The 26,936-nt window shown below is 37.9% G+C and overlaps 11 protein-coding genes across 11 annotated transcripts; 4 read left to right on the top strand and 7 right to left on the bottom strand.

Moving 5' to 3' along the window:
- Window positions 1–47: 47 nt before the first annotated feature.
- On the bottom strand, window positions 48–1,016 carry SOCG_01950 (ribosomal protein subunit Img2). The gene is made up of 2 exons (XM_013160444.1): window positions 618–1,016; window positions 48–446 (listed from the first exon to the last, which is right to left on the bottom strand). Exons 1-2 carry the CDS (start codon window positions 792–794, stop codon window positions 309–311), a joined length of 315 nt encoding a protein of 104 aa, XP_013015898.1. The 5' UTR covers window positions 795–1,016; the 3' UTR covers window positions 48–308.
- Window positions 1,017–1,067: 51 nt separating this feature from the next.
- Window positions 1,068–3,981, bottom strand: SOCG_01951 (sec14 cytosolic factor family protein). Its single transcript, XM_013160445.1, has 2 exons — window positions 3,826–3,981; window positions 1,068–3,625 (listed from the first exon to the last, which is right to left on the bottom strand). Exon 2 carries the CDS (start codon window positions 3,040–3,042, stop codon window positions 1,699–1,701), a length of 1,344 nt encoding a protein of 447 aa, XP_013015899.1. The 5' UTR covers window positions 3,043–3,625; window positions 3,826–3,981; the 3' UTR covers window positions 1,068–1,698.
- Window positions 3,982–4,728: 747 nt separating this feature from the next.
- SOCG_01952 (pyruvate decarboxylase) lies at window positions 4,729–6,438 on the bottom strand (the record flags this gene model as incomplete). The annotated part of the gene is made up of 1 exon (XM_013160446.1): window positions 4,729–6,438. One exon carries the CDS (start codon window positions 6,436–6,438, stop codon window positions 4,729–4,731), a length of 1,710 nt encoding a protein of 569 aa, XP_013015900.1.
- Window positions 6,439–7,668: 1,230 nt separating this feature from the next.
- Window positions 7,669–9,231, bottom strand: SOCG_01953 (peptidase family M17; the record flags this gene model as incomplete). The annotated part of the gene is made up of 1 exon (XM_013160447.1): window positions 7,669–9,231. The coding sequence occupies one exon, from the start codon at window positions 9,229–9,231 to the stop codon at window positions 7,669–7,671; it is 1,563 nt and encodes a 520-aa protein (XP_013015901.1).
- An 848-nt stretch (window positions 9,232–10,079) lies between these two features.
- On the top strand, window positions 10,080–12,935 carry SOCG_01954 (SAGA complex ubiquitin carboxy terminal hydrolase Ubp8). The gene is made up of 6 exons (XM_013160448.1): window positions 10,080–10,275; window positions 10,359–10,491; window positions 10,625–11,312; window positions 11,376–11,673; window positions 11,716–11,780; window positions 11,848–12,935. Exons 1-6 carry the CDS (start codon window positions 10,180–10,182, stop codon window positions 11,909–11,911), a joined length of 1,344 nt encoding a protein of 447 aa, XP_013015902.1. The 5' UTR covers window positions 10,080–10,179; the 3' UTR covers window positions 11,912–12,935.
- Window positions 12,281–13,036, bottom strand: SOCG_01955 (meiosis specific coiled-coil protein Mcp7; the record flags this gene model as incomplete). The annotated part of the gene is made up of 2 exons (XM_013160449.1): window positions 12,281–12,850; window positions 12,971–13,036. 2 exons carry the CDS (start codon window positions 13,034–13,036, stop codon window positions 12,281–12,283), a joined length of 636 nt encoding a protein of 211 aa, XP_013015903.1.
- A 977-nt stretch (window positions 13,037–14,013) lies between these two features.
- On the top strand, window positions 14,014–16,207 carry SOCG_01956 (sterol 14-demethylase). The gene has a single exon (XM_013160450.1). It carries the CDS (start codon window positions 14,402–14,404, stop codon window positions 15,893–15,895), a length of 1,494 nt encoding a protein of 497 aa, XP_013015904.1. The 5' UTR covers window positions 14,014–14,401; the 3' UTR covers window positions 15,896–16,207.
- A 142-nt stretch (window positions 16,208–16,349) lies between these two features.
- Window positions 16,350–19,068, top strand: SOCG_01957 (rho-type GTPase activating protein Rga8). The gene is made up of 2 exons (XM_013160451.1): window positions 16,350–16,515; window positions 16,565–19,068. Exons 1-2 carry the CDS (start codon window positions 16,407–16,409, stop codon window positions 18,826–18,828), a joined length of 2,373 nt encoding a protein of 790 aa, XP_013015905.1. The 5' UTR covers window positions 16,350–16,406; the 3' UTR covers window positions 18,829–19,068.
- On the bottom strand, window positions 18,996–20,641 carry SOCG_01958 (peptide chain release factor). Its single transcript, XM_013160452.1, has 3 exons — window positions 20,356–20,641; window positions 20,126–20,224; window positions 18,996–19,983 (listed from the first exon to the last, which is right to left on the bottom strand). The coding sequence occupies exons 1-3, from the start codon at window positions 20,542–20,544 to the stop codon at window positions 19,066–19,068; spliced, it is 1,206 nt and encodes a 401-aa protein (XP_013015906.1). The 5' UTR covers window positions 20,545–20,641; the 3' UTR covers window positions 18,996–19,065.
- A 458-nt stretch (window positions 20,642–21,099) lies between these two features.
- On the top strand, window positions 21,100–25,519 carry SOCG_01959 (phospholipase D). The gene has a single exon (XM_013160453.1). It carries the CDS (start codon window positions 21,308–21,310, stop codon window positions 25,409–25,411), a length of 4,104 nt encoding a protein of 1,367 aa, XP_013015907.1. The 5' UTR covers window positions 21,100–21,307; the 3' UTR covers window positions 25,412–25,519.
- On the bottom strand, window positions 22,243–26,861 carry SOCG_01960 (ribosomal protein subunit S24). The gene is made up of 2 exons (XM_013160454.1): window positions 26,003–26,861; window positions 22,243–25,958 (listed from the first exon to the last, which is right to left on the bottom strand). Exons 1-2 carry the CDS (start codon window positions 26,238–26,240, stop codon window positions 25,543–25,545), a joined length of 654 nt encoding a protein of 217 aa, XP_013015908.1. The 5' UTR covers window positions 26,241–26,861; the 3' UTR covers window positions 22,243–25,542.
- Between the last annotated feature and the right edge of the window lie 75 nt (window positions 26,862–26,936).

A 26,936-nucleotide genomic window follows, 5' to 3' on the forward strand; every position in this document is an offset into this window, starting at 1 on the left:
TTATGATTTATAAACTTCCATTCATTATAAAGAAATTGTAATGTACCTAAAAGGACAAACAAATTAGATTTATTCTTGTATTAGATATTAAAAAGAAAAATAAAAAAAAAACGAGAAGGAAAAATTTGGTTTTGTGCTTGAGTACGTGAAGTATACTTTACAGAAGATAGAGCAAAAAGCGTATCAATCAATTCAATTATTCCAACAACCTACTTTAACACCTCCTACAATGGTCTTTCCTGCTTTTCGCCCGTTATCAAATATATTCCATCTTTACCTTGGGAAATATACTTTTTGTCTTTTTGACCCTAAAACCCATGGTCTTGGATCCATTGCTTTACGCGCTGAGAGTGATTTCCCTTAATAACAATCTGCTTCGTCAGCCGGTTAATAGAAGCATCAGCTTTAGGGATCGCAAGATCAGAAATTAACTCCTTTAGCAAAGCCTGTCAACTTGTTAGTAACTTCTTCGCTCCTTAAGTATGAGAAATAACATCATCAAACAGAGAAAAAAAAAAGTAATTGTTTTGTTCAAATGTTTTTTACCAACGATGTTCTACCATTAGGCCACTTATTAAACCTATGTGAAAGTTAAATCCTCAATATTATAGTCTTACATTATCGTCTCCTTCAATCCGACGTATTATTGTCTGTACTTGATTTCCACCACTTTTATAATCAATATAAACCGGGTAATTCGCAGTCTTGCTCCTTGAAATCGCAAAAGGCAGGGTTTTTGAGGTTCCGGTTGAATAATGCCTTAAAATACCAAAACAATTTTTTACGAAAACCATATTTGCTTTATTTTTTTTTCTTTCAACTATTAATGAGATGGGGATTTAAATGATATAGGGTAAAGCTGGGTTTCTGAAATTAATGTGCTACCACTATGATATACGATGGACAATATAATTTCTAGCACCTCAAGAAATGAAGTCTTGCTGCGTGAAGTGCGAAGTTGATTTATTGTTGCTTTCAACGTTCTCTTTTTGTTTCTTTTTTCATACTAATTGAATAGAGGGATTATCATCGTTTACTAACACTTGGCAATCTATATGTAGTCAGCTTGTATTTTCATTGGAAGCAATACATAAAATCTATATATCATATGGTTTAACTCCTTGCAATTTTGTTTTGATTCGAAGGAAATCGTATGCGAATCATTTGTTAACAATGGTAGTAGCATAAATTACTTAGCTTGTTAAAGAATTATCGAATGCCCATTCATTTAAGCTATACCACTGTACTTCAATAGTATAGATGGCAATAAATACAGTAGTGAAATAAAAAGAAAAGCACATCATAGCCAAAAGTTTTTTAAAAGAACATAAATGTCGAGGTTTTTTATACATTGGTTGCTGCCGTGTTTACGACAGCTACCCTATGTTAAATTGTGATCAAACTTTGTAGCATATTTGGTTAAATTGTAAATTAAAAGAAAGGCTTAACTGATTAGTGCGTGAAAAGGGAAAGAGCGTTATTATTTATACAAGCAAGGGCTCATCAATAAAATGGAAAGAAAGCGGAGAATGCGAGAAGATAGTATAAAAAAATAAGAAATTTGATAGCAATTATGTCTGCAATGCGTAATAAGATGAAGTTTCTAAATGTTCACTCCAAAGAAAGGTCAACAGAGGAGTCAAAAGGGACTTGACAAGTAAAAGATGAAAATGTATCATTCTTGCTTTCATTTCCATGTTATAAATTTTCTTCGTTAGTAACTCCAACCACGGGCTCTCCTGCTGTTTGTGTGCCATCGTTAGTCATAGGTTGATACAAATAAACTGGATGAGAAGATTTGGGGGCAATTAGACCCATACGGTCATAAACGGAACGTGCTCTAATATACTTATCCAACGACCAATACGATTCAATAAGTTGACCAGCAAGCTTACGGCGTCGCTGTTTGTCCTCAGGATTACCATTAAGAATCCAATCAACGGTAGCTTCTTCGTATTCCTGAGCAATCTCATCTTTTTTAGTCTTCAGTTTTTGTCTCTCATTAACATTGTTTAATGGCTCTGATTCATTCTGACCAGGTTCCGGGTAAGTGTACTTCCAAGGGTTGGGTCCGCCAAATTCCTTCAAAATGCTGTCTGCTTTGATGTATTGCTGCAAGTCTTTAACATTTCTGGTAAATTTGATCTTTGAAGCGACAACTGGATCTAACCATGATTTAATAAAAGACCAAATACCTTGGAAAAGCCAAGGGGCTTTGTGAACGATACATTCACCTAAGCACTCAGGATAATGAGCTTCGAAGCATTTAATCATAAACTTCAAAGGACCATAATCCATATTTGAAAGGCTAAAGTCTGTCATATCAAATACGATCGTAGCGGTTTCGATGGGTGGCTTCAGAATAAGACGGGCGGTTTCCATGACCCAAACGGTAAGTCGTTCCACAGATTCAGGAGAAACATCACCGGCTTTGTGTAATCGAGCACGAATATAGCAAACAGGACGGTTTTTTTTATCTTCGCCAAAAATGAAACATTTACCGATTCGCAACTGACGAACGAAATCGTCGTCTTTATCAAGATGGTCAGCATGATAGATAATATCGTTAACGTTCATTTCACGACTACGCCAATGAACAGTCTTAATAAACATTTCTAAAGCGGCTTCAACGTTCCATTTCCTAGCTCGTAGGAACCGAAGCAAAAGGCCATCAGGGTCGTCACAATTCACGGTATCCCAAAAAGCAAGTCGTAATTCTTCTGGATCCCATTCAGAGGCAATTTTGGCGATACGTTCAGCGCAACATGTGGACTTGGATTTTGCTTCTCTAGGTTCCGAAGCATGAGAAGAAGAAAATGCATCTAATTGTGATTTTGTATAAGACACAAAGCTCGTTTCAGAAGAATTTCCACGATATTCAGAAGAGCTGGGGCTGGAAAGATGAGTTTTCGCTGTTGACCAGGAGTTCGTTCGTTCGAGGATGGGCTTATCAAAGAGTTTGAAGAGGAGAGTCCAAAATAATTTTAGCTTTTCCTCTTGGGCTTCTGTAAGGTTCCAGGGTCTACCGGCATCTTCAGGCATTTTGTTGGATGAAAGTTTAGTGTAATTACACGGTCAAAATAGGACTTGACAAAAAGAAAATAAATGAAACAAAAAAAGAAACAGGAGTTCTTCCTTCGGATAGACAATAAAATTAAAAGAGGGAGGTGTAAAAAGAAAATGGGGCAATGGTACAATCAGTAACCTTTGATTCCTTTGTAATAAATTAAACAATCGGTTTCGTTTCTGGAATCAAAGACAAGAAAAAGAACAATCTAAGCAAAAAATCAAAAAAGGCCCAAAGAAAGCAAAAGTAATGGACGCAAAGATCTTCAGGAGCAAGATAAATAAATATCTTCTTTATTTATTTAAACAAAAAAAAAAGGGAAAGGGAAAAGAAAAAAACGAGATTTCACCGAGGTTTAGTGAAAGCTCAAGCAATCTCTGGAAGCAAACAACAAAGAAACCAATTCTATTCAGGAGAAAACCAGACAAACAAAACAAAACTGATCGCTTCGTTTTTTTTTGGTTTGTCAGTTAGCTAGCTGAAAAGTCTAGTGAGAAAAAAATAATAATTCTCAACTTCTATGAGGAGTAATAGCAGCCAAACTGGAAGTAGAACTTTCTAAAAATGACGGTCAGTATTTGAACTATCATATACTTCTTCAAAAAGAGTTCCCATATAAATAATGAATCCTTTGGATTATGAAAAAGGAGACCAAACTACGAGACTTGGAGGAGTCTCACATACATTCGAACGCCGTCAAAAAGACAGCCACAGTACTCTCTTCTTTAAAAGAAGTTTCTTATAAAAGAGTTGTTTACCTCGAAATTTACTACCAAAAAGAAAACCCGCTTAGAAATGGGATAAGGCTAAGTTCAATAGCACGGAGGAGTGAGTGAGGTTTCTAATTGGGATAGTACCTTGCGCATTAAGAGCCAGTACGATATACCGGTAACATGACACTAATGAAATCACAGACGGAACAGTGAACGTTGGTAAACAAAGAGAAACAATGTATTTTAAAGAAAAAATTGAGATCAAAACAACTATGCTTCTTGTTGCTTAAAGAAAAAAAGAGCGGCTCTTGGAACCATAGTATACTAAGTCACCTGCAAAATGTACGGAACTGAATCCAAGCAAGCTAACGATAACTTGAAAAACAAAAAGTTTCAAATAAGATACTGCTATAAAATCCTTAAGAACACTTTGTTTTCACCTTTTTCTTTGGACTTTATTGATATCTAAATCATACTTTGCAGCATGACATCAAGTTCGTTTGTTTTTTCTACGCAGCGTTCCTGCATAAATCACTGATTACGAGCTAAAGCGTGTTTGCGCTATCAGTGAAATCAGATAAAATTGCAAATTTGATAATAATACTAGTAAAGGCTTTCGTACATGAAAAGAAGAGTGGGATAGAAACGTGTTGAGAATGGGATAGGAATATCTTTTGCTTGTTTGATTTAAGAGCGACTTGGTTTCTACTACAGCTACGACTACTATGGTCAAAAACTACAGCACTTTCATAATAACGGCTTTACAAATTCGAATTTACAAATAATATGAAATTCATAACGGAAAATTCGTACATCATAAGTCATTCATATAAAGTCCATGGCATGGCATGGCTATTGCTCGTTGATTCCGCAAAATAAATGTTCATCCAAAGCAAGACGAAAGAGTAATCGCAATCTGCGTCGTCACCATTCGCAGGCTTAGTTGGTTTACTCCTTGTTAATCTTGGATGTCATTTTTGCTTGTTCTATCAAAATACGAGGTGCGTCCAACTTGGGCATAATCACTTCTACGAGTTGAATCACATCTGCAGAAGCAAATTGCTTGTCGTTGAAAAGCTTCTCGACATCTTGAGGAGTCTTGACACGATAAGAACGTGATTGTTTGGCACCAAAGAACTTGAGCAAGTCTTGGTATTGCCATTGAGTGTTGATATCGTTGTAACCGGCATGAAGACCGTGAATAAGACGCTCAATGGTGTAACCATCGTTATTGATGACAAAGATAATAGGCTTGAGGTTTTGACGGATACAGGTTGAAATTTCTGTCACCGTCAAATGCAAAGAGCCATCACCGACCACCAGAATGGTACGACGATTGGGTTCGTCCGAATCCCTAACTCCCAAAGCTGCACCAAAGAATGCACCAACGGAATATCCGATGGAACCCCACAAAACTTGTGAAATAGCTGTAACGTCAGGAGGGAATCTGCAATCCAAGATACCAAAGTTGGCTGTTCCTGTTTCGGTGACAACCACATCTTTGGCCTTCAAAAACTCACTAAACTTAGGCCAGAACCAACTTTGTGTGATATCGTTCTCGGTGTAACCGGATGCATGCTTGGGTTGAATATGGTAACCCAAGACAGGAGCTGCTTTAGCGTGACATTTTTCAGGGTTCAAAACATTCAACAATTTACGGATCACATACTTCATGGAGACGTCGGGATAGTAAGCATAACGAATTATCATATGATCAGAGTGGAATTCAATTGAATTCTGTTGACTCAAGTGGTAAGAAAAGGAACCAGTGTTAAAATCAGATTTCAAAGCACCAAAGGAAAGCAGAAGATCGGTTGATTCAATGCGCTCCTTCACATCGGGGTCACTAATGGAGCCAACATAGACACCATCAAAGTATTTCGAAGTTTCATCCAATGCAGACTTACCCATAGGAGTCACATAACTAGGAAAACGTGTGAGCTCCATCAATTGTTTAACTTCAGGAACGACGCGATGGCGAATTGCGCAAGCATCAACCAAAATGACAGGCTTCTTTGCCTTCTCGATCATGTCGACAATGGTAGTGAGAACTTCTTGCTCTGAAAGTGGATCGTTCTCGGGTTCTTCAATCTCCAAAGGAAATCTGAGGGGTTCCGAGGAAGTCTTGAAATAACCGGCATCAGCAGGCACACCAATGTAAACTGGACGAGCCTTACGGTAACAAATAGTCAAGGCTTCATCTATAACCTTTGAAGCATTCTCTCCATCCGTAATGACGGTGGTATAAGCACTCACAGGACGGTTCATTTCGACAAAAATTCCAAAGTCACCATTACCCAAGGTATGATGGAGAAGGGCACCAGTGCGTTGTGCCTTAGTAGAAGGCATACCGACGATGTGCACAATAGGGACATGCTCAGAGTACGCACCAGCCAAACCATTAATGGCGGAAAGTTCACCAACACCAAAAGTTGTGACAATGGCAGACAATCCCTTTACTCGAGCATAACCATCAGCGGAGTAAGCACCGTTAAGCTCATTTGTGTTGCCCACCCAGCGGAAGCTTTCATCACCCACATTCTCAATTAAATCGAGCAAGGTTAAATTGAAGTCTCCTGGAACACCTTGAATAGACTTTACACCCAATTGGCGGATTCTTTCAAAAAGATACTCACCAACGAAGATTTCACCGGCCATAGTTATGATTCTGTTATTTGATAATTAATGAAAGCTTGAAATCTCTCAAATGTCGGAAGTAAGTGTTTATATCTAATATTTTAATTTTCTTTCAATGACTATTTTTGAATAGTCTCTTGCTAATCTCGGTTCCTATCGGTTACTGCGTGAGTATGTGAAAAAGCTGATTCTGCCCAAGTTGAGGTCTTTCCCTCTATATATGAGTGCTCTTATGTACAGCCCTCGGCATTAGCAAACATTCATTATGCATTCATAGCATACTTTACTATTTCTTTTCGTCGTCAATGTGCGTCAGAGGTATGCAATTGTGATATCGATGTCATGGCCACAGCAGCCTTAATTTTACTCTTACTCCGCTAAATGATTGTTTATGAATTTAGATATAGGATACTCAAGATTTCATTGCATATTTACTGCAAATCAATTCAACGAACGGCTGGAATTCGACGTTTTTGGTACTCTGCCCTTGCCCTAGAGGTATCGTAGTATACTACTACGATGTTGTCACTTATGATTCCTTCCCTGAGGAGTCTTAACATCATACATAGTAACTGGAAAAAATGGATGACTCACTCCTTTATCTCGTTATTTCATAATTTCTTTTCAGTATAATAGTTCAATAAGACACTTGACGATTCCACTTGTGATTTCTGTGTAAAGTAAACAAACTAGTAAATGTTACTTTTATGACGACTATGTCATATGGAAACAAAGTCTGCATGATTCTGTAGAAAAATTTTAATACCCTCTAGGTCTTTGTAGTGAAACCATATTACGCTTCTCTAATGTCATTTCTTATGTATTTTCTTTTAATGACGAAGCGTCTATCCCCCCTGTTTTATGTAAAAGAGACAATCGAATGGCGACGGAGGAAGCTTAGTATTTTTTTTGCTATAGAACCCGAAAGAGAAATAAACAAAAGGTAATGTTTGGTAATAAAATGATTTACTCCCTGATTGTTTGGAATCATTCTCTTCTTTGGAAATGAATTGGAGAATGTAAGAGGATTTAGATTTTGCCCTTTAGACAGATGAGATGATCCACGCAAGCGTTACTTAGTTTTAGTTTTGCTTCCAGGTGAAAAGAAAGATAGAAAGGAAAAAGTTTTTTGTGTTTGTCCTCTTTATAGGCTGGCTTATGGATCAGAAATTTTTATTTCCTCTTTGTCGTGAAACAGTAGATTGATGGTACAAAACAGTTTTATACAAGATATTATATTCTATGTTGGATTTAATATTTACGAGCCAATTCAATGATTGTACGAACAGGGCGGCCACTCATACCATCACAGTCCCAGGCGTTCAATTTCTTGTCCATGACACCAGCAATATCAAGATGGGCGAAGGAAACATCCTTTTTGGCTAAGAAACATTTGATAAAAGCAGCAGCAACGCATGCGCCGCCACCGCTAGCTCGATTGACATTGCATAAATCTGCATTCGAGGAACCTGTCAATTGCTTCAAGTAAGCATCGTGGAAAGGCATACGCCAGAAAAGATCATCAGCAGTTTCGGCAGATGCTTCGAGGTTCTTCCAAAGCTCTTCGCCTTGAACGAACGCTCCGGTATAAACGTTGCCAAGTGCAACCAACATGGCACCTGTTAAGGTACTAGCTTCCAAAACGGCCTTTGTAGAGTAGTTGGAGGTAACGTAGTGAACAGCATCGGCAAGGACCAAACGACCCTCAGCGTCGGTATTGTCGACTTCGATACTCAAACCATTTCTCATGAATATAATATCACCAGGCTTGACAGCAGAACCGGAGGGAAGGTTTTCTGTCAAAGGAGTCACAAAAACGGTGTTGATGGGCATAGAAAGCTGACTCATTGCGTAGATGGCCGAAAGCATAACTGCGGCACCACCCATATCAGCACGCATTTCCTTCATGTTCATTGAAGGCTTAATGCTGATACCACCAGCATCAAAAGTGATACCCTTACCAACAAGACCAAGCCATTCCTCAGCGGCAGACTTGTCGGCTGAGTTAGCAGCACCACGATACTTGATTTCCAAAAAACGAGGGGGAATATCAGAACCAGCGTTGACAGACAACAAGCCGTTCATACGTTGTTCATCAATCCATTTCTCGTCGTGAATTTCAACATCGACGTTTGGACAATCTTTGAAAAGCTCTTTAGCAAAGTTGCAAAACTCGATAGAAGTCAAGTAATTGGCAGGACACTCCATAAGGGAACGAGCCATGTTTTGAGCAGAAGCCTCAACTAAACCTTCATGGAATTTTGATTGAGCAGCCAAGATTGCTTCTTTTGAAGCTGAAGCAGGAGTAAATAGCTGGAGAGAAATCTTTTCAGGAGCGGGAGAAGAAAACAATTCATTTTTGGGGACAGTCTTTCCATTTTGCAAAACAGCCAAGTGATCTCTTCTCATAGAAAAGTCAAAAGTAGCCAATGCTGATGCGAGAGCAGCATCTTTAGGAAATCCCATACCGTCAACAGCAATTGATTTTGCACCATTTGATTTCAACAAGCGAGAAGCTTCGGCAGCAGCGGTTCGAATAGATTTCTCAGTTATTTGATCACTCAATTGTACAATAGCTAAACGGGTATATCCATGGACGTTCCAAAACAAACGAACATCATTATCTTCGGGCTTTGTCTCAAAAAACAAGTCAGTCACTTTACGAAATTCTTCCAAGATAGAGGAGTTTTTGTCGCGACGAACTCCCAAAATTATAGAGTCTGCCTTGGCTGTAGCCAATGGAACTCTGGGCAACAATAAAGAAGAAATGGTAGACCAACAAAAATTTCTAGTACTTAATCCTGTTCCTTTCATGATGTACACGGATGTAGGATAATGAATAAAGAAATAATAATAATAATAGGGATTTTACGACTTAATTCAAACGACAATTAGTCCCAAGTTGAATTTGCGAATATATTAACACAAGGTAGACTATTAATTCTTTGCACAAAGAAAAAGATTATTAATCTTCTCGTATTTTTTTTCCGAGTAGTGATTTGGAAGAGAAGAAAAAGTTAGTTCACAATATAATCTCAATAAGTAAGAATATAATATTAAAGAAATTCTGGATTAAATATTCATGTAAACAAACATCTTTTTGTATTTACCCTACTAAAAAAAAAAAAAAAAAAAAAAAGTTAAAAGGGACCATCTTTTAAAACTGTATCTAATTAGAATTTAATTTTCGTGATGAGATATAGGCGTCAAAACATAAATACAACATACATGCTTTCAATCTTTCACTGAAGAAGAATTTGGTGCTTGGAAGGCAAAAGGCAAACTTCAAATACAACTGAAATTAAGCACAGTAACGCTAGATTTTTCCACATTAATAAATCAATTTTATCGAAAACGATATCGCGAATACACGTCTTCTCTGTACTTGCTTTTCATTGTCGCAATTCTATAGCAGCAGCTATGATAACCCAAGAAACCTACCTAATACAACAAGGAGAAATATACGGTAGCTGCTGGTACTGTGGTTATATGTACATAAAGAAATACATAGTATAAATTGTATACATCCTTAATTTTGTATAATGACCTTGAACAGAGAGCCCTTTCAGGTTCACCACCAAAGAATAAGGAATGTAATGGGATTGAAAATACACTAAAGGACAAGAAAAGGTACTTTGAAGGCTTTCCTTATTTTTCAGTAAAATAAAAAGCTGGATTGCACTAAATTCCTAAAAAGTTCTTCGGATCCTTTCTGTTCTATCTCTCGTTCGTAGCGATTTGGTTGACTACAGTTTTCGGGAAATGGTAAATGATGTAGAGACATGTCCTCACGTAAAATTGCAATCTTCATTTCTTGAATCTTACCATAAAATATGTGCGCAGATATATGCTCGTAATGTACGTGATGGTGCTAATTTAGTTGGATGCTAGGGCTTTTTTCTTCAGAAACGAGTAGAACAGGTTATTGACCTTTCCTTTAGAACCTTCGACGTTGCTGCCGTGTCTGTAGAAAATCAAATAAACGAACATTACATTGTTTAGAATGTGAATTTACTGGATGCTTATGGGATGAACATTTTGAGCAACATGTCAAAGAATCAAATCATTTGTTTGGTAAGTTAAGGAGTAAGACGAAGAATACTTTGTTAAACTCGGTTTGATATCTCCTGCGATTTATAAGCATTATTGTTTCTATAGAACTTGGAGTGGAATAAAAAAAATATGGGCAATGACTAACATCTTCCAGGCGCGGATTTAAAAAACTCTCATCTATACTGCTATTCCTGTAAAGACTATGTCTATCATCCGCGTTTAGAGATGTTACGAATAAAAGTTCAAAATATCCGCAACTGGCAAAATAAACATAAACGCTTGCCTGATCGTTATGAGCAAACGATTTCACTTAATCCATATGAAAAATATCCTTCTATTTGCTCTACCGCAGGCCTTCGAGGAATCCAAAATTTAGGTGCTACCTGCTTTATGAGTGTCATTCTTCAAAGTACGTTGCATAATCCTTTACTTCGAAATCTCTTCCTTAGCGGGTTCCATACCTCTGAAAATTGTAAGCGCTCTTCCTGCATGACATGTGCAATTGATAATATGTTCGCTTCCATCTATGCCTCTAAAGAGAAAACAAGCTTCTATGGTCCAACCGTAATACTGAACCTCATGTGGAAACTGAGTAAAAGTCTTTCTGGTTATTCTCAACAGGATGGGCATGAATTTTTGGTGTACCTTCTTGATCAGATGCACTCCGAAAGCGGCGGAGATAATTCTTTCCCGTGCAATTGTCCTATTCATAAAATCTTTAGTGGATCAATGAAAAACGTAATTACTTGTTGCGAATGCAAAACAAAAAAGGTTGCTACTGATCCATTGATGGAGGTCAGCTTAGATTTGCATGAATCTTCTATTCAAGGATGCTTGGAAAGGTAAGTTAATTGCTGGAAGAGGTGATTGTTGACTAGTACGGTGTGGGTAACCTGTTGCATCAGATATATTTCCCCCGAACAAATTCAATATACTTGCAGTAATTGCAATGCAAAAGTAGCTACAAAGCAATTGTTTTTCGATAAACTTCCCCCAACGCTGTGTTTACAACTGAAGCGTTTTGAGCAAAATTCATTTGCCATGTCCACCAAAGTTGATAAGTTAATTACTTATCCTATGCTTTTAAAGATGCAGTACAACTTCAATCAGGATTCTGTGGATTACCAGTTGTATGCGATAGTTTGTCACAAAGGCACTTTGGATACTGGACATTACATTGCATATACTTTATTCCAAGATCATGTATGTGAGGGAAACAGCCGTTTACAAGCTAACGAATCCTAGTGGTATCTGTTGGATGATACTACAATTACAGTTGTGCCAGAATCAGAGGTAATGAAAACACAAGCGTATGTACATACTTAACCTACAAAGAAAGTAGGAGCCATGTGAGACCGTTCTAACCATTACTGTCAGATATCTTTTATTCTATCACGAGAAAAATTTGGTTTACGATGATGAGCATGTAGAAAGAAAGTAAAATTTGTCAAAAGTTATTCAAAAGTTTTTTGGCGATCAGATATCCGTTCATACGCATTTTTCATTAAAACCTCAAAAACAGCACAAGAAGCTGCTGGGTTCCTTCGTAGGTAAATATATCATCATTTCGCGCAAAAAAATATCTGAACATCTTCGTCGAATTATAACAATAGAGAGGAAGGTTGAAAACCAATATAGGATGCGTATAACTAACTACATAACTTGCTTGTGCGTTGAAATGAATTTCATTTTTCATCGACATAAAGTCAACACTTTCACTAGCAAATTTTTAGATGTCAGAGTATTTTATGGAATAAAAGTATGGTTTAATAAATTGTTTAAATCTCGGAGCTGTTGTATGGTCAGACTACTAATCTTTCACGGGTAGAACTAGTTCATCTAAGTCTTCAGGTATATCGCACGCCTGAAGAACTTGTGGAAGTTCAGCGCCCATATCTCTGCAAAATGAAAGCAAAGAGTGTATCTGATCCGTCCATAAATTGGCAGCTTCAAGATACTTCATTGTCATTTTTTCTTGCAAAGCGATTGTTTCAGGATTGCAATGGTTTAAACTGGCAAGCTCGGATTGCAAAGATTGAAGTGTCGATTCTTTCTGTGCTAACATTTGTGGTGTAAAAGTTTCATCTTGATCATCTTCATTCTCAGATTTCCGTTTAGCTGTTTCGTTCTCGATGGATTCAGAGACTTGAAGGATCTTTTCGCGATAGTCCGCCAGTTGTATTTGAAGAGACTCAATCGTTGTTTCACGAGACCGTTTTGCCTCTGATGGAAATGACCAGTAATAGTTGCTCGTTCCAATCTTTTCAGACTTCACGAGGCCATCGTCAACCAACGATTGTAGCACGTCTTTTACTGTTTGAAGGACAATTTGTCGTTTGGAACCCAATTTTTCAATTTCTTTCAACTGAAAAAAATCTTTCTAAAACCATTGAGTGTCAATAATAAATATCTTTCTTACTTCCAAGCACTAGTTTATCATAATACCGTTCTTTCTCTAATGTTTCTCTCTCGCACTATGTAGTTTTCGTTCAGTACTTACGGATTCATGAAAGATAGTTTCTAAACGCTTTCGCTTCTCTTCCAGTGAAAGTCCTTTGGGAGGCATTTTTGGTTCTGGTTTAGTTAATATACACGACGGATGGAGGGAGTGTTTATGTACTACTGTACTACTTTTCTACCCTTACCGTGAAGACCACCTTCCGTTGCGTTCCTTCATTTTATGCACTACCTTCTACATAATACCACACTACGCAGCTGTAAATTGTGTAGTATGGAATATGAAAAGTAAACATTAAGTAGATGGTATATAGATCGTATATGGTATAGCGACTGTAGTATGGAAAAGCCTTATAACGAAATACAGAAATTGAATCAAAAGGACTCAGCTGTATGTATTTAATACAGGATTTTAAAGAAATAAGTTGAAAGTCCCTCAACACCAAATATGTTGAACCTCTTCTTAAAAAGCTGTGTGGAATGATTTTTGTAAACAAAGCCTCACATTGTAAAAAACCCAGTCCATTTCTCTAGAAACTGATCATTTCTCAAGTCATAAAAAAAAATAAAGATAATAAGTTTCTCTTTGCTACTGCTTTTTTCGAATGGTTTTTTTTTTGTTTACAAGTTGCTACGTTCGCTTTTATTCCGTGAAATTACCGTGTTTCCGAACGCCATCGGGATTTTTTTTAGTTAATATGTACATAGAAACTAAATTATAAGAATAAATAAAAATAACTTAAAGCAAAAAATGGAAATAGCTTTTTTTAAGAACTGTTTTTTTTTTATATATAAACAGTAATTCTTTGTTTACATTTTTTATACGAGAGTTTAAAATTACCAAGTGCTTCAGGCCAATCAAAACTGGATGGTTCGATTTCGCTCTCTTGTATAGCAGTCGTTTCATAAGCTCAGCAAATCGAATGATTTTGTTTTCTTAGCCTTTTTTTATTGGCTAACAAGTTAAAGCTAAGGGATATGATTGGCTGACAAAATCTGCCTAGGTAACATAGGAAACATGCACAGTCTGATCGTCGATAGTAAACAAAATAGGTTACAATTGCTTTCATTCCTATATATTCCTTACCACCACCAATACCTAACTGAGGACTTTGGGAGCACTTGAATTATTCCAAGTACCTATCTTACCTTTTCCGCGTTTGGTTTGGAATTTAATTCTTCTTTTACGTCTTGCAAAGAAGAATCTGGTCGTCTTTTTAGTGTCTGGAATTTCAATTCAATTGACGTCCGTTATCATAATTCCGTGTTTCTTTGCATAGGAGTATATCCTTTATAGATTCGTTTTTCTTTTTTTCTATAGAAAAAATTGTACCGTGTAGAGGGTTAGATTTCGCGTTTTCTGACTCAACATTGTTTCGTGTATTTCCTAAGATACCATTTTCAATCGTTATCCACCAATTTTTGTGTGGTAGAATCATCTCCTAGCCGTCTTTTTCGTTTTTGTGTATTCAGTATGGCTATCTCTTTATTACCTCTCGTATTGTCCGGAATTTTGGCCTGGTATGTGGGTTACATCCTAAACCAAATTACCAACCGTAATCCCAAGCGCCCTCCTATTGTTTTCCATTGGGTACCATTCTTTGGTTCTGCTATCCCTTATGGTATTGATCCTTATGCCTTTTTCCACGAATGCCGCGAGAAATATGGTGATGTTTTTACCTTTGTCTGCATGGGAAGAAAAATGACTGCTTATCTTGGTGTTAAGGGTAACGATTTCCTTTTCAACGGTAAACTCGCTGACTTGAGCGCCGAAGAGGCTTATTCTCATTTAACCACTCCTGTGTTTGGCAAGGACGTCGTTTATGATGTACCCAACCATGTTCTTATGGAACACAAAAAGTTTATTAAATCCGGTCTTGGTTTTCCTCAATTCCGTTCCTATGTGCCTCTTATTCTTAACGAAATGGACGCCTTCCTTAACACTTCTCCCGAATTTGGTCCTGGCAAGGAAGGTATCGCTGATTTGCTTAAAACTATGCCCGTTATGACTATTTTCACTGCTTCTCGTACTTTGCAAGGTGCCGAAGTTCGCGAAGGCTTCGACGCTGGTTTTGCCGATTTGTACCATGATCTCGATCAGGGTTTTAGTCCTATCAATTTTGTCTTCCCCTGGCTTCCTCTCCCTAGAAACAGACGCCGTGACAGAGCTCACAACATTATGCAACAAACTTATCTCAACATTATCAAGCAACGTCGTTCAAGCCCCGAAAACCCTGGAAGCGATATGATTTGGACATTAATGAATTCCAAGTACAGAGATGGTCGTAATCTAAAGGAACACGAGATTGCAGGTATTATGATTGCCCTCCTCATGGCTGGTCAACATACTTCTGCTGCTACAATTATGTGGGCCCTCACTTTACTCGGTAGCAAGCCTGAAGTTATTGAGATGCTTTATGAGGAACAAAAGCGCGTCTTGGGTGAAGGTGAAAACTTCCATGTTGACTTTGACAAGTATAAAGACTTGCCTTTGTTGAACTATGTTATCCGTGAAACTCTCCGTCTTCATCCTCCAATCCACAGTATCATGCGTAAGGTGAAACGCGATTTGCCTGTTCCTGATTCTAAGATGGTCATTCCCGCTGGTTCCCATTTGCTTGCTGCTCCTGGATATTCTGCTACTCATGAGGATTTCTTTACTCATGCTAAGGAATTCTGCCCTGAACGCTGGGGCGAACGTCCTGATGACGAAGAAAATGCTGAACAGATTGATTACGGATATGGTCTTGTTAGCAAAGGTGGCTCTTCTCCATATCTTCCATTTGGCGCTGGTCGTCATCGTTGCATCGGTGAGCAATTTGCCTACATGCATTTAACTACTATTATTTGCAAATTTGTTCATGACTACACGTGGACAACTGTTGGTAAGGTTCCCGATGTGGACTATTCTTCCATGGTTGCCCTCCCCTTAGCCCCCGTTAAGATTGCCTGGAAGCGTCGTGATTAGATTTTGTGCATTTGCTTTATCACCGAAAAAATGTCCTAAACTCTGAGTATTTTAGTTTTTTGCTGTTTAGGATGTTGATGATGTTTCTTTGTGTTGAACAAAATTATCTTATTGATGAAGTTTACTACTATGGATGGATGCAATGTATCTTGAATCACTCACATTTTTTAGTGTAAAAGAAGCAAAGAGTTGTTTATGCAATCTGTTAACCGTTAACCTTAGATCGACTTTCTTTACATAGAATAGAACCTTTATAACCTGTAAGTTATATTTAATCAGATTTGAAATAATCAAAGAGTGTTTTCAGGATAATTTCTTCATTTGTAAATTAATTTTCATTTTTTACTAGTAAAAAAACGAAACAATGATTTTAGTCATTGAATTTCATTGTTCGTTTACATATAATATAAGCCTTCAAGAAGTCAGTCTCGGTATTTGGAACGTGGCCCACTTTTGCATTGTGAATTCATTTGACAACTCTCAACACTAAAACTGACACTCCTAGCCTCCAATGGCAACAATATCAAGCTTTTCAAACGGTTTTTGGAGTAAAGATTACGCTACAGGTATCAACACGCTTTTTGAGCGACTGAGTCTTGGTACCCAAGAAAATGAACAAGGTAAGAAAAACATTTGAACAATTCGGGCGAATAAGGACTAACTTGTAAGTCAAAACATTAATCAAACTATATAAGCAAGCCAATGAAGATTTCGGAGAAAGATTACAAGAAATAACCAAAGAATGCATGAAGAATGGCAACAAAGAAGAAACAAACGAAGATTGCACTTCCTCAAGCAAAGCTTTCGAGGGTTTACGAAGCGAAATTGAGACGCAAGGAAAACAACACGTTAGAATTTCAAACGACCTACAATCTTTGGTGTTGAGACCACTTTCAAAGATGTCTGTTGACCATGAACAAAAATTGCAAACAAGCCAATACGTGTTGACGAACCATACAAAAGAGTATGAGAAAAAATATCATATCATGAAAAAGGCAAAGAGCACGTATTATAATAGATGTCGTGACGTAGAGGATCTTGAAGAAGAAGCCAAAAGAGAAGAAGAGCAAGAAGGATCGTCCGATCTCAAAACGTCCAATAATCAATTTTCAAGTGGTTCTTCTGGAGCCTACGAAAATTCTGAATCTTCAGAACAAAATGGACCTGTACAACTTGGGTTTATGGAGTTTAAATTCGATGAACTCCAAAAAGTCATGTCCCAAATATTAGAGGAACTTCCTCTTCAAGATAAACGAGTCCCTATCTTGGGAACGTATCAAAATACTTGCTCAGGAAACATCATTGTTTCCTGGCTTCAGGAAAATCTTCCAGTTCCCACACTAGTAGCCGCCGAAGCGTTTGGTCAAGATTTGATTGCTGAAGGATTTTTGCGTCAAATAGGTCAAATTGGCGTCGGAGGTACATTTGTCAATAGCACAAACTTTTACTACCAGTGGAAGGAGAAGGCTTTTCAAGTAGCCGGATTAGATAGTCATGATGCTCTTGTTGAGAATGCAAAATCTCTACCTTTCCTCGGTGAATATTTATCCGACTATATCCAATACAGAAAGCAATATGCGATGGAATCCCCTTTGCAACGTGCCCATAGGGAAGCTGTTGATGCTAATACATCGTATAAGGAAGCTGTGTATGACCTAGACAAATGTAGAACGCTTTTAGAGGAAAATATTGTTGATCACTTCCAATTTTTACAAAAATGTGAAGTTGAACGTGTTAAATATTTCAAGAATACCTTTATGGATATGTCCACTATAATCTCTAACTTCTTACCCTCCATGAAGTTGCTAGCTGACCAAATTATTGTATATCAGGAAATTATTCAACCTGATAGTGATATCCGTTATATCCTTGAGTCATCAGCTACTGGCCCTTTCTTGCCTCACGTTGAAGTTTACGAAGACTATTATAACGATATTAAGGACCAAGTGTTCGGTATTGACATGGAGTTCCTCTGTCATCGTGATAAAAAACGTGTTCCTATAATAGTTAGCACTATTCTTTCTTTCCTTGATCAGCTATATCCTACCCTTCCTTCAGATAAAGTTCGACAACAATTGTGGTTAGTTAACTCTCCTTTATCTTCTATACATCAACTTAGAGAGGCTCTTAATTATGCTCCAAATGTATCAAAGGATATCCTAGTACAGTACTCGCCTACAGTCGTTGTGGGCACATTGAAACTATTTCTTTTAGAACTTCCAGATTCAATTATTCCTTCATCTGCTTTTGAATTAATCCGTTCTATATATGCCAATCATGGCAACGATGAAGTTTATCGGGTCCGCTTGTTACAGAATCTTCTTTCCCAACTTCGTAGAGTGAATTTGGCTACTTTGAGTGCTATAATCACTCATTTGCATCGATTAATATCCTTAACGACGAAAGAAACTAATTTTGTCGGTGATTTGGCTAACTCTCTCTGTATGTGTATATCCAGACCGACATCATGGACGTTATCAATTCAACATGATAAACATCCTTCACGGTTCTTAGAGGATCTTCTGACTCACGGTCCTACATTATTTGAAGAATTGAGAAAATTAAGTGCTGCCAAACGAGCTTCTGATCGAGGCCCTTCCACTCTAATTGCAGGTGACAAGCAATCAGCATCTAGAAAAGCCTCAGTTTCTTCTACTGCTTCTGCACCTACCTCTGCACCATATGCTTCGCCCAGATCATCTTTAGATGAAGCTCGTCCATCTGTCAGTGAAGCTGAATTTACAACAGATAATGTTCCTTCCACGCTTCTTCGTACTTCATACGCTTCAAATGCCAGAAGGGGTAGACGAAATGTTAGTCAAGCTTCACAAGTTAGTGATACCAGTGAGTTTAGCGAGCAAGAGTTCAAGGATCCGAGTACAGACGATACCGAAAGGGGTGAAATATGGCAATCCTTTGGAAATCAAGAATAATTTGTACCGTATATTTTTTCTAATCTACAGTAATTTTTTATCTGTATTTTCTAACTGGCTGTCCAGCATTGCATTATTTGCATTAACTTACGTTTATGAAAATGGAAACAAACATATTAAAGTGTGTACATGCCTGGCTTGACTTTGGACGAATATTTCCTTGTAGCATAGATTATTATCTAAATAAATTAAGTCTTTCTGTAGGCGTGAAATAAAAGAATGTTATTCAGAAAATTTTTAGATATCCAGCGATGTAAGTAATTGCTGACGATTCCATTTCCTTATTGTTTCCAAAAATTCGTCGAATTTATTTGTACCCTCCAAGAAAGAATCTAAATTATGATAGCTCAAACCTAACCGATGATCTGTTACACGATTTTGATTGTAATTATAAGTACGTAATTTTTCGGACCTAGAAGAAGAAGAAACCTGAACTTTTCTTTTCGCTCTCTCTTCTTCCATTTCTTTTGCTTCCTTAATAGCAGCCAAACGGGAATTCAAAACCATAAATGCTTTCTCTCTATTTTGATGTTGTGATCGAGAATCCTGCATGCTTACAGTAATGCCAGTAGGTACGTGCGTTAAACGGACAGCTGATTCTGTACGATTTACATGCTGCCCTCCTGCACCACGCGACCGCATCACTTCTATCTTTATGTCGGAAGGACTGTACAAGGAAGACGAATCTTCTTCGGGCATCTGGGGAAGAACAATCACAGAAGCAGTGCTAGTATGTACTCTTCCCTTCGTTTCAGTAGCGGGGGTTCTTTGGACACGATGGACACCTCCTTCAAGCATCAAGTGGCCATAGGCTCCTTCTCCATCAACTGAAAAAATCATTTCCGAGATACCTTCAGTTCCTTGAACTTCGCTGCTTGAGATTATTTTAGTTTTCCAGTTTTTGTAGTTTGCATACTTCGTATACAAATCTGCTAGCTCTTTTGCAAATAACGCCGCCTCGGTACCTCCTACGCCAGGGCGGATTTCTATAAGTGCTGAAGATTGGTGTGAAAGTGGTTGTGAAAGTAAAGAGTTCTCTAATTTTTCGATGGAGCTTAAGAGTAATGGCCGCAGACTATCCGTTTCCGACCGGGCCAGCAGTTTCAACTCTGCATCGGCTTCACAAGCTTCCATTGATTGTAATTCCTCTAGTTGCTTTTTCAGTTAGCTTCTTTTGTTCTTCCTGTACTATGATCATTTCTTGCAAAGACATCCCTCCAAACAAGACTATCCAAAACCTTGCTGAAGGAGGATTCCAAGTCTACGCATACAAAGTAGTCATCTTCAAAGCACATACCTTGTAAACCGATTCATAATTAGAGAAAGAGTTATAAATCTTCTGTAACCTCACAAACCTTTTGGCCAGGTCTACATTATTAACGTTATTATGTGCTTCCTGAAAAATTGTTAATTAAAAATTTCAAAAACTATTCCAATCCGCTATATGGGTCCTAGTATTTCTGAAGTGTAAAGGCACAGCCTTTAATCCCAATTCGCTAGATTTCCACATATCCGCACCCTACATACGTTTTCCGATCGATTAATCTCAATCTCCTTGTATTCATTTGATAATTTTCTTGCTTTCTCTATTAATGTAGCCGAAAGTGAATGGTCAATGGACTCCGGTCTGCTCGCATAAAACCGGACTGGCGTTACACGGGAGAGCCGATTTTTCCAAGATCCAAAATTTCTACATCTTGTAATCGTTGAGAACATATTGACTCATATGTTACATAGTAAAATAAACCTATACTCTGTCAAACTCGCGCCTATGGTGGTTAGGATATACCGCAATACAAGGATGAATTATAAGATTTTGCCAGGTGTCCTTATTATGTTTATACTTTGCATTCTTTTTGATATTTCTCATAACTGTGGCTCAGGTAGAAGGATTTCCGCAGAGAATACATATCAAGAAAAATCTAAAAATATCATTTTGTTCTACTTATAATCTCTTATGATCTCTAGCGATGCTGAAGAAGACATGCTTGGTTGAAAGGCAAGGGACGGTTAGATTTTTCAATCCAAAGTTCCGAGTGTATGGAAACTGGGGTATACAATTCTAAAACTTTGAGCCTATAGTCTAGCAATTTAATTGTCTAAAAACAAACAATTGCCTCTTTTATGCTCAGTTTTTCGGTTCAAATCTTTGTTTACTTTTAGTAATACGATTTTCGTTAGCATTATTGTCAGCGTTGATAAAAGAATATTACAAATTCTAAATTTATAGTTATTTCTATAATTAAATCAAGCTTCTATCGTGATTTGTGGATTCAGTTTACGAAACAACGAATGTAGCAACAAGCACACTGCATATAATTAATAGCAATTTGATTCAGTGATTCCATCTGACTGAATAGCTACTACCCTCTTTTGAATAAAATTGGGTTTCTTTAAGAAACCTGGATTTCTCGTGTGGATCCATAATTCATTGTTTATCTGAGACACGTTAATGCAAAGAAAACCATAATCGAAAGCAATGTCCTTCACTCAAGAAGTTTCTATAGAGAATATTGATGGTAATAATGTGGATACTGACTACTTGAATTCACAGGAAGCTGTAGTTGAATCGGAATTGCAAAATGAAGATAATGAATCAATGCATCAAAGAAGAGGGACTGAACTACCTTCCACGCAGTCAGACTCTGCGGCTCCAGTGACTCAAGATAGGACTCCTGCTCTGGCACGGAATTTCTTAAACAAGCTAAGGGCAGCTTCATATCATACTGCTTCAGAAACTCCACAGAACCAAACGAACGCTACGGCGAATACAAATCTTGAAACTTTCTATGAGGCTCCAGAAGAGATAGACCAGGAACAGCAGGATAATCAACAAGGATCGACTTTTCTAGCTCCTCCAAGAACTGATGTCGATGAAACAGCTAATCCTAACCGGGCTAAAAAGCTTGGGGCTCGGAATATGTGGATGCAATTGATGGCATCTGTCAAAAAATTAAAAAAGGAATCTGAAAAGGGAAACAAAGAAGCTCCCTACATTTCTGCTCCTGATATCTTTTTGGCTGGTGCACCTTCCACATTGCCGGTTGCAAAACATTTCATTCACGATCGTTCTAATAATCACGTCTTACCTGTATTTACAGGCTACTTACGAGTGTCGGTTGTTGATGTAGAGCCAAAACAAAATCGGATTCAAAGTACAATCACTATGCAGGTCGAATATGGTTCAGGTCCAAATGCCATCCGCTGGACGATCTACCGTCAACTTCGGGATTTCATAAACTTGCATTCTCATTTTCTTGTTTTTGAATTTCAGCATCATTTCTATGGTAAGCGCATGAAGCTTCCTAAGTTTCCCAAAGAAGTGTTGCCCTACCTGGTAAAACTGCGAGGCTATAATAGGGCTACTTTTGCTAACCCAGATGATCCACTTATTGACGAGACTCAGAGCTTATCCAGTATATCAATAGAATCGCAATCCGCTGATATCCCACAACAAAACAATAATCGGGGTAATAGCGGTGTCAAGAAAAAAGTTGCAAACTTTTGGACTATACAGGGTAATACACTTGGAAAGTATTTACAAGATATGATTAATTGTCTTCAATTTTTTCCGGAGGTTAATGTTTTATACACATTTTTAGAAATGAGTAACTTGGGACTACGTTTGGCTAGTTCCCGAAGATTTCATGGTAAAGAAGGTTACGCTACTGTCAGGAAAAACTATTCTGCCTCGCAAAGTATACTTTGCTGCTCTGGACCTTCAGTCCGTTCCCGTTTACATCCCTTTTGGATCATTGTCTCTGAAAGCTCTATTATATTTTGCGATAGCATGCACTCCTTTGAACCAATGGACGTATTTATTTGGGACGTTGATTTTGAAATCACTAGGAAGAAGTTTAGAAAGTCACACCCTAAAGATACACAAGAAAAAATCCGAGTTTCACATCACACCTTCAAAATAAAAAATAAGCAAAAAGTCATTAAACTGTCTGTTCGAAGCGGACGTTGGCTTCAACAGTTTATAAATAGTGTTCAAGTTGCTCAAGGTCTAACCTCCTGGTGCGAGCTTCATCGATTTGATAGTTATGCTCCTGTTAGAACAAATGTCGCTGTTCAGTGGATGGTAGATGCTCGAGATCACATGTGGAACGTCAGTCGTGCATTCAAAAATGCTAAGCATACTATAATGATTCATGGATGGTGGCTGACGCCGGAATTGCAAATGCGAAGACCATACAGCCTTGCTGATAAGTGGCGCATCGATCATTTACTACAGGAAAAAGCCAGAGAAGGTGTAAAGGTTTATATTATGGTTTACAGAAATATAGATGCTACCGTCCCTATCGATTCATTTCATACAAAAAGCTATCTTCAATCGTTACATCCGAACATTTTTGTCATTCGTTCTCCATCCCATTTTCGACAGAATGCACTTTTCTGGGCCCATCATGAAAAGTTAGTTGTAGTAGATGATGCCATCGCTTTTATAGGTGGAATTGATCTTTGCTTTGGTCGTTATGATACATCCCAGCATATCCTCTATGATGATAAATTGGTTAACCCTCCAGATAAGAATGTTCATAACGAACAATCTTGGAAAGGAAAAGATTACTCTAATCCACGTGTACATGACTTTTTCGATTTGACGCAGCCACAAAAGGATATGTATGATCGAACAGTAATACCCCGTATGGGTTGGCATGATGTTTCCATGTCGATTCTAGGACAACCTGCTAGGGACGCAGCCAGACATTTCGTTCAAAGATGGAACTATTTGATTGAGTGTAAAAGACCCGCTAGGAAAATCCCCATATTAATTCCTCCCGTTGATTCCACGAATGAACAACTTATAGATAAACAATTGACTGGAACATGTGAGGTGCAACTTTTAAGATCTGCTGGTCTGTGGTCATTAGGTTTGGCCGATTCTGTTGAGCAAAGTATACAGAATGCTTACGTTAAGTGTATTGAAAAAAGTGAACATTTTATCTATGTGGAAAACCAGTTCTTTATAACATCTACAATCAGTGATGGTACTGTTATTGAAAATCGTGTTGGTGATGCTTTAGTTGAGAGAATTACCAGAGCACATAAAAATAATGAGAGATGGAAAGGTGTGATTATAATTCCTTTACTTCCAGGATTTCAGGGTCAAATTGATATGCAAGAAGGAAGCAGTCTTCGCTTAATTGTTGATTGTCAATATAAAAGCATCTGCAGAGGAGAAAATTCAATATTTGGTCGACTAAAGGCAAAAGGGATTGATGGATCAAAGTACCTTAAATTTTACGGTCTTCGAGGTTGGGCACACATAGGACCAGAGCATGAACTGTCTACCGATCTTATTTACGTACATGGAAAAATCATGATTGCTGATGATAGGGTTGCCGTCATAGGGTCCGCAAACATTAACGAACGCTCCCTCTTAGGAAACCGTGATTCTGAGATTGCAGGTATAGTACGAGATACTCTGACGATTGATTCTAAAATGAATGGAAAACCTTATAAAGTAGGCAAGTTTGCTCACTCATTACGAATTCGCCTGATGCGAGAGCATTTGGGGATTGAAACTGATATACTAGAACAACGTGAATACAATATGGATGGTCTTGATCGGCAAACGAAGTGGAAACGAGTAGACGCCTGGAATCCTGACGAGGATAAGCATGTGGGTGGCTCAATATTTGATGCTGATGAGCTTAATCTGCGCTACCGTTCTGATGAAAAGTTTGGTGAAGTTCCTCCTGAAAAGCTTGAAGAATGTCATAAGCATATTGAAGGGTTTGATCAACGTGTTAGACTTTTTTCAAAATATAGTGTTGTACCCAATGCAACTCCTTACGAGAAGAAGTTTGGAGAGGAGCGTTATAAGGACTTTAAAAAAGGGCCGATTCTTACAGCTAATGCGTTAGTAGGAGGAACACCATCTTATCTTAATAGTGATGATAGTACTCTTCATGAACTCTCTAAGTTTCCTGAATCTGGTGGAGATCAAAGACCCATGATACGGAAAGACCCTCATAATAAGGTACTTGAGCCTTCCAGACCGCATTGTGGTAACGGACTTGCATTTTTTGATGACATTCCTTTGCTGGAGGTAAATCCTTTGACGAATGAAGAAATTCCCAAGTTTGATGCTTCAAGTTTCGAAGATCCTGTTTCCGAAGATTTCTTTGACAACATTTGGTGTAAAACAGCTGAGAATAATACTCTTTTCTACAGATACATATTCAAGTGTGTACCAGACGATACGATACTAACTTGGGATGCCTACCACGAGAGTAAGAAGTACGCTCAACTATTCAAAGAAGAGCAAAAACGTTGGCGAGAGCAAGAAAATACTGCAGAAAAAGACGAAATGGAAAAAGAAAGTTCTGATTTTCTGTCTGGCGTATCCTCAGAAAACGGTAATTCCGAGGAAAAGAATATTAAAAGACATTTTAGCAAAGGTACCAAAAAAAATCCAATGAAGATTCCGGATAGACGAGCGGTCTATCAAATTCTACGAGGAATTCGAGGCCATTTGGTGGAATTACCCATTCATTGGATGGCATCAGAGGATGCTTCGAAAAACTGGTTGAGTGGTTTTGACAAGATTCCACCATTAGATATTTATGACTAAGGTGTAATAACGTTATAAATTAAGACACCGTGATGATTATAATAAATGATAGCTACACATCAGAAGATCCTACTTTTAACTGTGTAATATGAGAATTGGTATCTGTAAAATGACTTTTCATCTTATTATTGCTACTCCTTTTCAGTAGGCCCTTGTAGAGATTGTTCCAGCCAAGCCTTCGGGAAGCGCAAATCTTGCTTTTTCTTTTTTACATGTCGAATGTCCAAGGGAACATCAGCGAATTTGGTTTTTAAACGCTTGGACTCGGAAATCAAACTATTCAAGCATTCAGCAAGAAAGAGCTTGTTCTGCAGAGAGGAGGGGTATTTATTGCATGACATTTTAACTTCATCGGTTTCCGGATTGTATCTAACGCCGCTTAAGAGCTTTAGTACATGACGTTCGTTATTCTGTAAATGAGGAAGGTTGGAAACTTTGAACTTCAAAACAACCTTTGAAACTGGTGTTGCAGTTGACGACATTTCAATAGGAGATTCAAAGACAAGGACTTGGTCGACACTTCTCGGTCGGTAGGGTTCGGAATACACTATAATAAAGTTAGATACGAATAACAACTGTATAGAAACATACTTGTAAGTGAGGGAAGTTCATAAGCTGCCTTTCTGTAATATTGGCGAACCTTGCTATGTTCCAACATGAGACCTAAACTCACATTGTTCTGATGTATATCATTCTCCAATTCGTTCATATAGGCCTCATCTCTCGGCTCAAAACTGCTGGGAGGTTCATAAGTAGCTCTTGAAAATTGAAACCTTGAGAAAGAGGTAGTCGAAAAAAGACGTCGTTTTAGCAAAATATTTCTTAACATTTTTTCTGCGTGTACTTTAACAAAGGTAAGATAATGCAGGGGAAGTTCACAATCGCTTTTACAAGCTACTGTTTAGGAACAGCGATTTATTGTACAAGCTTAGAGTGGGAATACAAAGAACGACTGTAATGTTCTATTTTTCTTTTTCATATAATAATGAATGAAAACAAAGTACAATCCTTCCAAACCGAGCAGTCTGTTATATTCCAAGTTCCCAGCTGTTCTTGTTAAGTTTAATGAACTTGGATGGAGACTTCGCTAAAGAGATGACTTCGTTATACGAACCCGAAGAAGAGAACACCGAGGTTTCATTGTCACACTGTCCTTTCATTCTGAAGTTTGTTCTTCTAAATAAAAGAAAAGAAGGATTGGTTCCCCATACATACATTGTAAACCAACAAAGCGTGCTATCCTCACTTGCAACCCACAGCAGCATTTGATTACGGACGGACACTGCTATATACTCGATATAGTTATACGCCGTTACTGTATTGTTTGTTGAAGGAATTGGAGACAGAATAGGAGCAATACTAATCGGTTGAAATAGATTATATGGCAGAAAATCCAATATGTAAAGTATTGTGCTCTTTATTTCCTATTTTCTTTCCGGATAACACTGCGTAAGAAGATACTATGCGAAATATCTTTGAACGTTCGACGACAATAATGCTAACGAAAATCGTATTACTAAAAGTA

Source organism: Schizosaccharomyces octosporus, assembly GCF_000150505.1.
Source record: "Schizosaccharomyces octosporus yFS286 unplaced genomic scaffold supercont6.1, whole genome shotgun sequence".
Lineage (NCBI taxonomy): Eukaryota > Fungi > Ascomycota > Schizosaccharomycetes > Schizosaccharomycetales > Schizosaccharomycetaceae > Schizosaccharomyces > Schizosaccharomyces octosporus.

What these genes read in the sequence shown, in the direction of transcription:
- SOCG_01950 (XM_013160444.1), bottom strand. Translation starts at nt 794, where the DNA reads ATGGTTTTCGTAAAAAATTGTTTTGGTATTTTAAGGCATTATTCAACC. An exon ending in GGATTGAAGGAGACGATAAT is followed by an intron (nt 447 to 617) that starts GTAAGACTATAA and finishes ACAAGTTGACAG; the next exon opens with GCTTTGCTAAAGGAGTTAAT.
- SOCG_01951 (XM_013160445.1), bottom strand. Translation starts at nt 3,042, where the DNA reads ATGCCTGAAGATGCCGGTAGACCCTGGAACCTTACAGAAGCCCAAGAG.
- SOCG_01954 (XM_013160448.1), top strand. Translation starts at nt 10,180, where the DNA reads ATGGTAAATGATGTAGAGACATGTCCTCACGTAAAATTGCAATCTTCA. An exon ending in CGCAGATATATGCTCGTAAT is followed by an intron (nt 10,276 to 10,358) that starts GTACGTGATGGT and finishes CCTTTCCTTTAG; the next exon opens with AACCTTCGACGTTGCTGCCG. An exon ending in GAGGTAATGAAAACACAAGC is followed by an intron (nt 11,781 to 11,847) that starts GTATGTACATAC and finishes CATTACTGTCAG; the next exon opens with ATATCTTTTATTCTATCACG.
- SOCG_01956 (XM_013160450.1), top strand. Translation starts at nt 14,402, where the DNA reads ATGGCTATCTCTTTATTACCTCTCGTATTGTCCGGAATTTTGGCCTGG.
- SOCG_01957 (XM_013160451.1), top strand. Translation starts at nt 16,407, where the DNA reads ATGGCAACAATATCAAGCTTTTCAAACGGTTTTTGGAGTAAAGATTAC. An exon ending in TACCCAAGAAAATGAACAAG is followed by an intron (nt 16,516 to 16,564) that starts GTAAGAAAAACA and finishes CTAACTTGTAAG; the next exon opens with TCAAAACATTAATCAAACTA.
- SOCG_01958 (XM_013160452.1), bottom strand. Translation starts at nt 20,544, where the DNA reads ATGTTCTCAACGATTACAAGATGTAGAAATTTTGGATCTTGGAAAAAT. An exon ending in AGATTAATCGATCGGAAAAC is followed by an intron (nt 20,225 to 20,355) that starts GTATGTAGGGTG and finishes ACAATTTTTCAG; the next exon opens with GAAGCACATAATAACGTTAA. An exon ending in ATTATGAATCGGTTTACAAG is followed by an intron (nt 19,984 to 20,125) that starts GTATGTGCTTTG and finishes TAACTGAAAAAG; the next exon opens with CAACTAGAGGAATTACAATC.
- SOCG_01959 (XM_013160453.1), top strand. Translation starts at nt 21,308, where the DNA reads ATGTCCTTCACTCAAGAAGTTTCTATAGAGAATATTGATGGTAATAAT.
- SOCG_01960 (XM_013160454.1), bottom strand. Translation starts at nt 26,240, where the DNA reads ATGTTAAGAAATATTTTGCTAAAACGACGTCTTTTTTCGACTACCTCT. An exon ending in TGAACTTCCCTCACTTACAA is followed by an intron (nt 25,959 to 26,002) that starts GTATGTTTCTAT and finishes ACTTTATTATAG; the next exon opens with TGTATTCCGAACCCTACCGA.